Source organism: Onychomys torridus, chromosome 19, assembly GCF_903995425.1.
Source record: "Onychomys torridus chromosome 19, mOncTor1.1, whole genome shotgun sequence".
NCBI lineage: Eukaryota > Metazoa > Chordata > Mammalia > Rodentia > Cricetidae > Onychomys > Onychomys torridus.
Genome location: NC_050461.1, coordinates 297383 through 309537, shown reverse-complemented (window position 1 = coordinate 309537; position 12155 = coordinate 297383). Strand labels below are relative to the sequence as shown.

At 36.7% G+C, this 12155-nt stretch overlaps 1 protein-coding gene and 1 pseudogene across 1 annotated transcript; one reads left to right on the top strand and one right to left on the bottom strand.

The window, feature by feature from the left end:
- Positions 1–950: 950 nt before the first annotated feature.
- On the top strand, positions 951–1378 carry LOC118570214 (annotated as a pseudogene).
- A 7710-nt stretch (positions 1379–9088) lies between these two features.
- Positions 9089–11226, bottom strand: LOC118570648 (ribosomal protein S6 kinase alpha-3-like). The gene is given in 3 exon segments (XM_036169311.1): positions 9089–9323; positions 9325–11033; positions 11035–11226. Coding segments are annotated over 3 exon segments (2124 nt in total). The 5' UTR covers positions 11215–11226.
- Positions 11227–12155: the final 929 nt, after the last annotated feature.

The following is a 12155-nucleotide window of genomic DNA, read 5'->3' as shown; positions in this document are numbered from 1 at the left end:
CTCATAGTTCTGACTCTTAAGTTTTCTTAAGATATAAATTTTTATCAGAATATATGAGATTAATGTATTTATTTTTTATCATGATATTAATGGTTATATAGAATACTAACTAATCCTAGAAAAATGGCTTCATTTAGTTTTCTGTACATGATTTCAGGTTTAAGTTTCTATCAGTTTTCTGCAGGGAACCATGATCCCTAATGACTTTGGAGTCTTCATCAAGATGATGGGGCCACACAATACAGATTCCATCAGGATGGTAATAATGCCACTAAGCTGACAAACACTACCCAAAGACTAGCTTTGGACTACAAACTGCTCAGTACAATTTTGAAATGGCTGGCTGAGATGATCCAGCTTCACAGACTACTCAAGCAAGGTCTTGAGACAAGCCCTGCATTTTCACATTATTCAGAGACTGAACAATGAATGATACAGCTACCTCACTTGACAATTAACCCAATTTTTTTTCTTTTCAGGATCCCCTAAAGAAGCCTTCACCCACCCCCAGACAGCAGGAAGTAATTTTAAGAACATGATGCCCACATCCCCAAGAGGTGAAGTGGGTGGTTTTTGTCATTCAATGGGTTATGGATAATTGTCATTCTTTAGGATGGTTTGTCACAAGTTGTTAATTGATAATGGTCAGGAAAAAATGCTAGGCAAAGGAGATTAGATTTAGAGTTCTTGTTTAGAAGCAAAAAAAATATAAGGATATGACAATATAAAAGGTAGATTATTGAATCTACTCCAAAAAAGATATAGAGATGAGAATTATGTGTACATTATTGAATATACTCTGAAAATAAAAAAGAAAGGATATAGATATGTTAAGGTAAAAGAGTAGATTACTGAATTTACTTTTAAAAGGTAACTACAAGTTTTAAATATTTTATGCTCTTTCTCTTCCGGTCCCAGGCGCTTTGGGAGCCACTGGTTACTGTTCTGACATGGCCAAGTCCAAGAACCACACCACACACAACCAATCTCGAAAATGGCACAGAAATAGTATCAAGAAACGCCGGTCGCAAAGATATGAATTTCTCAAGGGGGTAGACCCCAAGTTCCTGAGGAACATGTGCTTTGCCAAGAAGCACAACAAGAAAGGCCTGAAGAAGATGCAGGCCAACAATGCAAAGGCAGTGAGTGCGCGTGCAGAGGCCATCAAGTGGTTAAGCCCAAGATGCCGAAGGGCCCCAGCCGCAAGCTCAGCCACCTTGCTTTCATCACCCACCCCAAGCTTGGGAAGTGGATTAGAAGCTACATGGCCAAGGGTCATAGGCTCTGCCAACCAAAGCCCAAGGCTCAAACCAAGGCACAGGCCTCAGCTCCAGCTCAGGCTCCCAAAGGTGCCCAGGCCCCTGTGAAGGAACCATAGAAAAGGTTTCTGTCTGCCAGACAGATGGACTGGTGTGACACACCTACATACTATTTGCAGATGATCAGGACCTCATGCTGTTTTTACAAATAAACTTGAGGCAGGATCTGTTAAAAAAATAAAAATAAAAAAAATATTTTATATTGGATTTGATTTTTATATATTGTATATAAAATATGTATATGGATACAAATTTGAGATTGATTTTGTTATAAAAACACTGTACATATATTTCTAATCTTATTCAAGGTATTATACCTATACAGTTCATTTAACAATGTAATGTGAATTGCTAGAACTTGCAAGTTATTATTACCAACTAATTAGGATATAAAGAAATGTAAGTTAATAGTCATTACAATTGAACTTGTATTAGGTGTCTTTTCAAGGTTAAACAGAGATATATTTTAGATAGGTCATCTTCAAACACTTCAGAGATCATCAAAATATGGTATTTAAGATGTTTTAATAACATAGATTTTTTTTCTTTTTTTTTAATGACAATGAGACATTTCTGCTCCTGGCAGCACAAATATACTTCAGAGAATATGATGGACATTGAAGAAAATTACAGAGTTTACTTTCTTTGTGGCAAAAGTTAGCCTCTGGGCAAGAAAGTGCCTTCATCTCAAAATGGACATGCAGGACATGAAAGAAAGGACTTCCCATCTTTCCCAAGGCAAGGTAGGAAGACTCTTTAGAAAATTCTGCTTCACAGATGAGTCTGTCTGATATGCTAAGCCTATAGGCCAAAAATGGATACCCCAACATTGCAGAGAAATCTCTGGTGACTGTCCAGGCAGTCAACTGTTTTTGTCATTCCTCACATTTTTTTGAAAGTTGCTTGTTTGCACTTCCTGTTTAACTATGTAATATTATTTCCTTCTCAGGTCTCTGAGAGAGTTGAAGATTAGATAGTTATAGTTATAGATTTTTTTTGTTAACAAATGCAGAAAAGAAACTCACTAAAGAGGTGTAAAGTATAATTTTGAAAGATATCAAAAGATAGTTTTTAGGTTGAAATACAAGTTAGGATAGAAAGTGAATTATATATATTTTGGACTCACCAAAATAGCATGGATAATGGAATATTTTCACAGAATTTGTCAAAAGCAAATGGACTAGACATTGTTGATGTAATTATTGCCTGTATATATTATATATAGTTATTGTACTTATTGAATATCATTTTTCTTATATTATATATATATATATTTAATTTTAGACAAAAATGGGAAATGTGGCAATATTTTATTTTTGCTCTAAAAAATAAAGGTTGCCTGGGGATCTGAGGAAAAAGCCAGCCATTATATTAAACATAGAGGGCAGGTAGTAGTAGTGCACACCTTTAAACCTAGCATTCAGGAGGCAGAGATCCATATGGATCTCTGTGAGTTTAAGGCCACACTAGGAATAGAGGCAAGCATGGTGGCACATGCCTTTAATCTTAACACTAGTTAATCATAGAGGACTGGAGATCTATACAGACATACAGGAAGTATAAAGCTGAGTGGAAAGAGGAAGTGATGTAGTTGAGTGAAGAGAGGAAGTAAGATGGCAGGGCACAGAAAGGTATATATGCATGAGTATACAGGAAGTAGATCCCTCTTTTAGGATTTCCTAACAGTAAGAACTTGTGGCTGTGACTTGTTCTATTCCTCTGATCTCTCAGCTTTTAGCCCAATATCTGGCTCTGGGTTTTTTATTTAATAAGACCATTTAGCAATTTGTGTTACACTGTTGGGATTATTCTTTAAAATAAATGTGTCTAGTGAAACCTTGTTTACAATCCCTTTTTAGGTGATTTTGTTTACCAAATTGAAACATTGACATTACATTTTTTTCTTCAAGCCTCTGGAAATCATCTCTCCTATCCAAGCATCATCATGGTTCAATATTGATTATATCTCAGATCCATTCCTCTAAGGGTGCCTTTAACATTCTTGTTACCCTTTTGCATTGCTCATTAGCATTTTCAAAAGCCTTAGATTCAATTATTATTTATATAGCTTCTGAATTTGGTATCATTTTATTTACTGCTGAAGTCAGTCTTTGGAAGAAATCAGTGAAGGTTTCTTTTGAGTCCTGCATAACTTTAGCAGATGACTAAATTTTCTTTTCTATTTCTTCAATACTGTCATAAGCAGTCAAGGCTGCAGCACGGCATAAAGCCAGGGTATGATAATTATATAGTGATTGCCTTTCTGCATTATCATAATCTCCCTCTCCAAGAAGTTGGTCTCGAGAGATTTCCATACCTCTAGCCCTATTTTGTTGTTCAATTGTCTTAGCCTCATCTTTGCATCAGATCCTCCATTGCAATTGAGGACCGACCTCCAAGACTGCTGTAACAAATCTCCCCACTCTTGAGGGATTCTATTACAAGTTGACCATGAGTCATCTGCTTTACCAAAGGTGCATCTGTGCCATATAAGACTATCACTCCTTGAGTCTCCTCAAATCTAACATTTGCAGAGAAGTCCATTCAGCTCTTTCACAGCCTTAAGGATATCTTTTATTTGGCAGTTCCTGTAAGGTTACTGGATAAATTAAAGTTTGAAAACCTAAGGCTGTTCCGGATCTGAATATATCTCCAATCTGTTTTAATAAGTTTTTCTAAAACTTGTATTTTAGCACTCATATTAACCAACTTTTTTAGTGATAAAACACAAAATAATCAGATAATATTTATTATTGACACTACATAAATCTCATCTAAATTAATTATCCTCTTATTTAATTGTTCTATTTTCTTTTTTTTTTCATGTTTACTTGAAACTTTATTATATAAATTTCCATTTGTTTTAAAGATTACAAAACCTATTCTTTGACAGGAATACAAGCAATATTGTTCCAGGATTATTCATGGATACATTGGAAAGAGCTTAGATTACACATTAATAGTATGATTTGCAAATTTCCCAGATTGAACTCTTAAGTAAAACAACTTAAAATACTCAGTGAAATCTGATCCTTACAAGTAGTTCATAACTATGGCAGCAGTGCCAAGTATCTATGTGATTTACCCACCAATAAAAGGTACAACACATTAGAACCCTTGATATGGTACCTTGCTTGAGCTTCTGGCATGCCTTACTAGAGATAAACTAGTATAAAGTAAGATCATATATAACAGTAGAAAAATATTTGTGATTTTTTTCTTTTTTAAAAACTGCTTAAGTAGATACCCACCCCATTCCCACCCATGGCCAAAAATGCAAAATAATTACATCTTTTAGGTGTATACCTTCCCTTTTTATTTAGGCAAAAAGTTAAGATAAACTAATACATGTATATGATTTGGAGTTATACACTCATCACTCATAATCATTAAGTATGCTAATGAATGGCAATACTTTGAAACCTTTTTTAAATTAAAAAACAAAGCATTATATGGTAAACTACACTTACAGAGAAACAACCCAAGTCTTTATCCTCATGCTCTTGCTTTGTACTTAAAAGTTCTACTTTAAAAACTTGTTTGAAAAACTCAGTATACAGTTCATCCAGTACAATAGTAATATAGGAATAAAGATGTTCACTTTCATTGGACATTGAACTACTTAGAGAGAACTATTATAGTGACTCTCTTCTCAAATACATTTCCATATACTGTACTTAAATGGTATGTGCTAGAAGACATTTTCTTAAGGTTCATATATCTGGACTTAAATCTCTAAGTTTCCTTTCCACTAATATCTAGTCAAAACATCATACACCTTGCTAGTTGCTCTGGGAAAAGTCATGATATTTCAATAGTTTATCATGCAGTTCAAGGTATATGGCAAAACAATGGGGAAAGTGCTTTAGGAGGTAAGAAAGTAGACTCTCATCCCAACCCTTGCTATGCCCATTATGAACAGGTAAAACAGTGACATGAAATTGGTAAATGTGAGACCTATAATGACACCAGGTTTAAGAAAATTAAGTTGACTTAATTATTAGAATTTTTTGAGAACTGTCACTTTGGAACTAGTTACAAGTCACTTGGCAACACAGAATACAGCAGTGTCAAAAACACACAAAGCACACTGTAGATACAAATTCTCCTTGGCCATCTAAATTTGGGCATTATCACTGTGTAGATGCTTCAGTGGAAAAAGTGGTTAAGTGTGTCTCTGTAGAATACCACAGTCTCAAGAAACTGAATTCATTCCTTCATTAATTGGTCTCCACCAATGGTCACTTGGGGGAGATCAGCAAAATGTAAGCAACCTGGGGTTGAAAAGAGGACTATTTTCATTAATTGAAATAAAAACACTGAATTAAGCCAACTTCTCTGTGAATTAAATAAGGCTTAAAATATACATCCACTTTAAGTCACATGGAGTTGGATCTTGCAGAGGGACAGATACAGAGTTAGACTGGACTCTCCTGGTTTAAGCACCAAGATCAGTGATGGAATCTATTGTTTTGTGAGTCACAGAATATAGACCTTTTTTGATACTTTACATTCCAGAGCTGAGTACTTTCTTTCTTCCTTTTTTTTTTTTTTTTTTTTTTTTTGGAGCTGAGGATCAAACCCAGGGCCTATGCTTGCTAGGCAAGCACTCTACCACTGAGCTAAATCCCCAACCCCTTGAGTACTTTCACAAGTCTCAAATTCTCATCACCACATTAAGAACTTACAAAGTACAGAAAAACCTGAAATATTGTAGGTAATTAATAAAAGCCAGGGACTGGAGACTATCAAAGTCATGTTGAGATGTGTAATACTGGCCTCCACAGTGAATAAGAACAGCTATATCAATCAAGGTCCCAAAGTCTGAAAGCCTTTGGCTAACTATCATCCCGGGATGAGTCTACTCTGGTCCTTTTCCTATCAAGTACATGTCTTCTCTTGAAGCCTCTGCACCTACTCTCTGTTCCAATCCTTCTTGGACTGAGGGTATGGGCACAGCTTTAAGGACACCCCCACTTCTCTTGATGTCTTCTGATCCCAACAGAAGCCATGTCTAAAGAACGGAAAATGGTTGATCCGCCCAACCTGTTCTTTGGAGAGCAATGCATGTGAAATGTGGAAACTACCACACATACCCTACATCTTCTCTCTAGACACTCAGAACTTACTCTTCTGTATGCCAGCTTCACAGCATCTTGACTTTGGGTCTTGCAAAAATTATTTTTAGAGTTTTGGAGTTGCTTGTTAAAAACAGATTTACATTACATCTGTTAAATTCAAGGTATTAATGCACTTAGAAGATACCTTTTTAAACAGAAGGAGCTGAAATGATTCATAAAAAGCAAAGCAAAACAAAAGAAAAATAACAAAAAACTTACCTTAATTTAATATCATCACTTGAAAGGGAAGATGCCAAACATCCTATTTTAATTCATAGTTTCCAATATATGCTTGGCTATGTTAAACACATTTCTATTGTTTGAGATGTCTGTAAAAAGAGTCCTGTCAGTCTAGTCCCTTTGTTCAGTGAAACATAAAAGCAGGGCTCCCAACTCTGGGATAAGCCCCCCAAACTGGCAGCAATGGATGAAAGGCAGAAGACTTCAGGAGCCTTAATCCCATAAGTATGGTGGCCTGTAAGAAATTGACTTTGTGGAATAAATGGAAAGGCTAACCCAGCACAAGCACTACATTGTTGGCCATGTTTGCCCTAAGACAATGTGAACACTAGAGGCACAGATGAAGTAATTTATGTTCCTAACCTCTTTTGTCAGTAGGAAGCCTTTTGTGAATCTATAACCTTCATTTCTCCAATAAAACTAGCAGTTTTACTAGATAAGGAAGGCAATTCTTAAAGGAAATAAATTTGGCATGATAATATAGTACAGGACAGCCCTAAAAATACATAATTTTGACTTTAGCTCCTTTTGGTGATAATATGAAAGAAAGGCAGCATAGTGCTATGAGGAAAAACTAAATGAGAGACAGGATAAAAGGAAGAATGTGACACACTGAATAGAAGAAGGGGCAAAGCTTTCTTGCCAGGCAACAGAAAGCAACTTTGAATAGTTAGCATCCATATACTCAAGAACTTCAGTAGTTGGTATGGAGAACTTCTGGCATCCTCCTAATGTGTACTTTTCATTTAGAAGATAAATCTACATTTGGTTTCTATGTAATCATCATTTCATGTTGCTTGGGCAAAGGTGGTGTTGCAGGTTTTCTCTTTCTCTTTGTAGCAGAGAATATAAGGAATGACAAGTGTCTTTTATGAACTGCAGAAAACACACTCTTGGGCTAGTACTCTAAGTGAGAAGATTTCTGATGTACATGGATCAGTAAGTGACTTACATCTATTGGGACACATGCCTGATGAGGTAAGTTAAATCACTTTTTTTCCTTTGTTCATGTTTTTTTACATCACATATTAATGTACACTGGGTAGTGTGACAAAGATATGGGTAATGATGGGTATAGAAGTTTTGTTGTCAAATAAAACTGGAAACCAGCAAGTTAGATGTAGATCCTGAAACACTTGAAGCAGAGCCTGGGGCCATTATGAAAACTGGTCACTACTGAAGTCAAAGGAAACATCATATGGCTATAAACCATTAGCAGAGATTCAGAAAACAGTCAGTGCTGATCAGTCATTGAGCCTGCTTCAGCTATGACTTGAGGTTAGAAATGATACTGTTTGGCCAAGAATATTTTATTCTCTAGAATAAGAAAATTTAAATCCAATTTCATATGGAGGCCTGTGGCCTTTATTACATTCAAATTAGTGTTTAATATAGAATACCTATTTAAACATGAAATATCCAGTAAGGCTTTAATTACCAATTGCTAAATTTTCCTTTTCCAATTTCTTTAATATGATTATTTTAAAGACCTTTGATGTATGTTGGCAAGATTTCAAATGATATGCCAAATACTAAGTATGAGCACTATGTAAGGTTAAAAGTTCAAGGATTACGTCCTTAATTAAGGAAAGGAAATCCTAAGAAATCACAAAGTATATGGATTAACTTCATATTCTTGATTTCATGCCACACATACAACTTTCTCTACCATTAACAGCTCTTTAGGTTAGTCTGACAGAGCACCTGACTTGAAGAAACAAATGAACAAACCAGTGAAGCAGATGGAGGAAGATATGTACAATTTGAAAGAATTACATTCAACAGCTGTTCAATCAGTCTGGCCATCTTTAAGGTCTCCCAACAATACTGTTAATCCAGGTGAACTATTTATCCAGATTTAATAGTCAATTGATTAATAGACTCCAAGTTAAACAAGGCATGTATACATTAAAGAAATCAGTACAGAAATGTACTGTATATGAACTGTTTACAAAAACATACAAAATGTTGGATGGCAGAAGGGATACAGTGCTAATATAAACGGATTGTTTAAGCTAAGTGCTTAACATAAACTGTCCATCCCTATAACTAACAAAAGAATATTTAGGGGACATGAAATATTTCCTATAAAAATAATGCTATATGGTGTAGAGTACTTTTATTCAGTGTATTTTAGGTGGTATTCATGTGTTCATTATTTTTCTTGTTGATTCAGTAATTATATCTTCATCATGTTTCCATTTTCATTTCAAAGCTCCAGGAAAATCTAACTTGTTAAGAATCAATGAAAGCAAGAAGAGATGAAAGCAGGAAAAGCAGGAGCAGCAGCATTATGGGTACCATCTGGGACAGTGTGTGCTTGCAGGTGTCTCTCAGGTATGTGCGACCTGTCGCCGAACTTGTGCTATCAGCTTACATCATGGTACCAAATATCTCACTGAGGTCACTTCACGGGGCTGCTGAGGTGATTTTTTTAATACCCCTTCGCTGAGCAAGAGTAGAGCGGCCTACTGGTTCCAAGACTGGTGACTGATTGTGATTTAAAGCAGAGTATGTAGCTGCCGTGGCACCGTTTACGAGATGTAGTGCATCCTGTCTGTTTAGTTGGTATTGTGGCAATTGGTCCCAATGAACAATCCAAGGATGTCTGAGCACAAGAGCAGCAGTCAGTCTCTGATGAGGATACCAGGTCTTTTGCTGTATCTGAAACAGAATTCCAGTAACCACCACTGAGTGAGAATTTTCCAATACCTATCCGTGCCAATATTTCCTCTGGAGTATCATCAGGACCATTTGCAAATGGAGTGTAACCAGTAAGCATTGTATAAAGGAGGACACCAAGACTCCATATATCACAGGCAGCATCATAACCTTGTTGTTTCAAAACCTCTGGTGCAACAAAATTTGCAGTATAACAAGGAGTCATGAGAAGACCATTTTCCGCTCTCAGTTGTTTTGCAAAGCCAAAATCACAAATTCGAATAGATTCTGGATTACCAGATTCATCCACATAAAGAATGTTGCTAGGCTTCAAGTCTCTGTGAACCACCCCTTGTGCATGAAGATACTCAACAGTTTTGGTTATAGTAAACAGGACAGCACTGGCCTCTCACTCTGAGAAAAACTTCTGTCTAAGAATTTTATCCAGCAATTTGCCTCCTTTTATAAGTTCTGTTACTACATACACATATTTTCCATCATCATATACATCCTTTAGAGTAATGGTGTTTGGATGCTGTCCATAACGAAGAAGAATTTCAATCTCTTCTGTTGCATCTCTCTTGCTTTTATCAATAATCTTCACCGCAAACTCCATGTTTGTGGCTTTATGTATACATCTCTTACAAACGGAGTATGAGCCAATGCCAATATCCTCTTTTACTTCATATCCATCAGTAAATTGAATACTGTTCCCGTGTAATTGCTGAACAATTAAAAGCATACCAACTGTCTGCATAGCTTGGCTTTCATCATCTGAGGTAATAGCAACAAAACTAAACCCCCCAAAAAGCTGGTGTGTATTAGCACTAGGTGGAATGCCAGGTGAATCTTTGGGAGTTTTTGAAGTAAACTCAGGATCAAAATAAAATGTATCTTCAGGCCTGCCAGTTGCAGGCTTAAAAGGTAGGTGAATTTCTCTTCTATAAAGTTTATGCCAGTCTATTGCTGAGAAAAATGAGTGTCTTTTAATTTCTTCAACTCCATCTGGTCCAGCACCTAATCTGTTTGCAGGATTCCATTTGAAAAGCATTCGTAAAAGACTCTGGGCTTCAGGACTCAGAAACTGTGGCATCCCAAGCTTGGCTTTAAGAATCATAGTCATTGTTTCTTTATGATCTTTTCCTTGGAAAGGTAGTGTACCAATGAGCATTTCAAACATCAACACCCTGAAAGACCACCAGTCAGCACTCTGAGTATGACCTCTACAATTAACTACTTCTGGAGCCATGTATTCCACAGTTCCACAAAAAGAATAAGCCTTCTTCTCATGGTCAATAGATTCCTTATTTAGGCCAAAATCAGTTAACTTGATGTGACCTTCTTCATCAAGAAGTATGTTTTCTGGTTTTAAGTCTCTATAGATTATTCCCAGGGTATGCAGATGGCCTAAAGCAAGTGCAAGTTTAGCCAAGTAGAATTTGACATCCTCTTCTGTGAACATCACCTCTTTGGATAAGCGTGTAAACAAATCTCCTCCCCTGAGAAAATCCAAAATAAGATACAACTTCCCTTCAGTTTGAAAAGCATAATGCAATTTGGCAATGAAAGGATGATTGACTTCTACCAAGATATCACGCTCCATTTTTGTCCAAACACTGTCTTGAACTTTCAGTGTGGCCTTCTTTAATACCTTCATGGCATAAAGCTGTCTAGCATCAGAGCCTGAGATTTTTTTTTTTTTTAACTAAGAAAACCTTTCCAAATGATCCCTGCCCTAATACTTTCAAAAGTTCAAACTGGGAAGGATCTGCCTTTTCATGTCCTTCCTTCACATGATGTGTGATTGCAATTTCTTCGATATTGCCTTCTTCAGTTTGTGGATTAATCTCCTCCTCTCCCATAGGTTCATCCATAATTTGCTGTCCATTCTGTCTCTCAGAGAAACGCTGGGCAGCCACCACCACTACCGCTCGCACCCAGCTAATTGTTCTATTTTCAAATCATACAGAGATTTAACTGCCTCCATTGTAATAGTCTCTCCCATTTTTTTTTAATGTGGGAAAAAGCCCTCTCTTTTAACTAATTCCTCCGTTTAAGAATTCCCAATTGTCTCACCAAATCCTCCAACAATGACAATTCAGATGTGAGTCTGATTGTTTCTCTGTAGAACAGTAGAAGCCTAAGCAGGTTTCTAGTATAGTAGCAGCCTGAGGAGGGGGTTCCAGGGAAAGTGAAAAATCCAACAGAAGAGAGAGCCAGGTGTCTGAAAAGGCAGGCAGATTAGTGATTCCAGCCGCATATAGCTCTGGCCTGTGCTGGAGGCTTGCAAAGCCACAGACAAATGACTTTTTCATGAATTTATGACCCAAAGTTGGACTCTGGATGTAGTTTGAATTCTAATTGGTCTTAATAATAAAAACCTGGAGACAGATATCTGGGTAAAGGCTGAAAGATCAGAGAAGCAGAGCAGCCAACCACTAGATAGTTCTTATTGATATGACTTCTTAGACTTAAAGGGCCAAGCTTCTTGCCTTATTACTTCCTCTCTCTGCCCAGCCATATAACTTCCTGTTTCCTCCTCTGCTGTGGTAAGTATTTCTGTATGCTGTGAATATGTGTGGCTCTCATTGGATGACAAATAAAGCTGTTTTGGTCTATGGCAAAAAAGCTTACCACTAGGTCAAAAATTCAAGCAGAAATACAGAGAGAAGGCCAGAGTCAGGGGAGATGCCAGCCCACTGCTAAAGGAACCCAGCCTGGTAATGCCATGGCCATGTGGCAACATATACATTAAATATGAATTGGTTGAATTAAGTTGAAAGAGCTGGCTAATATAAACTGACCCATAGGCCAT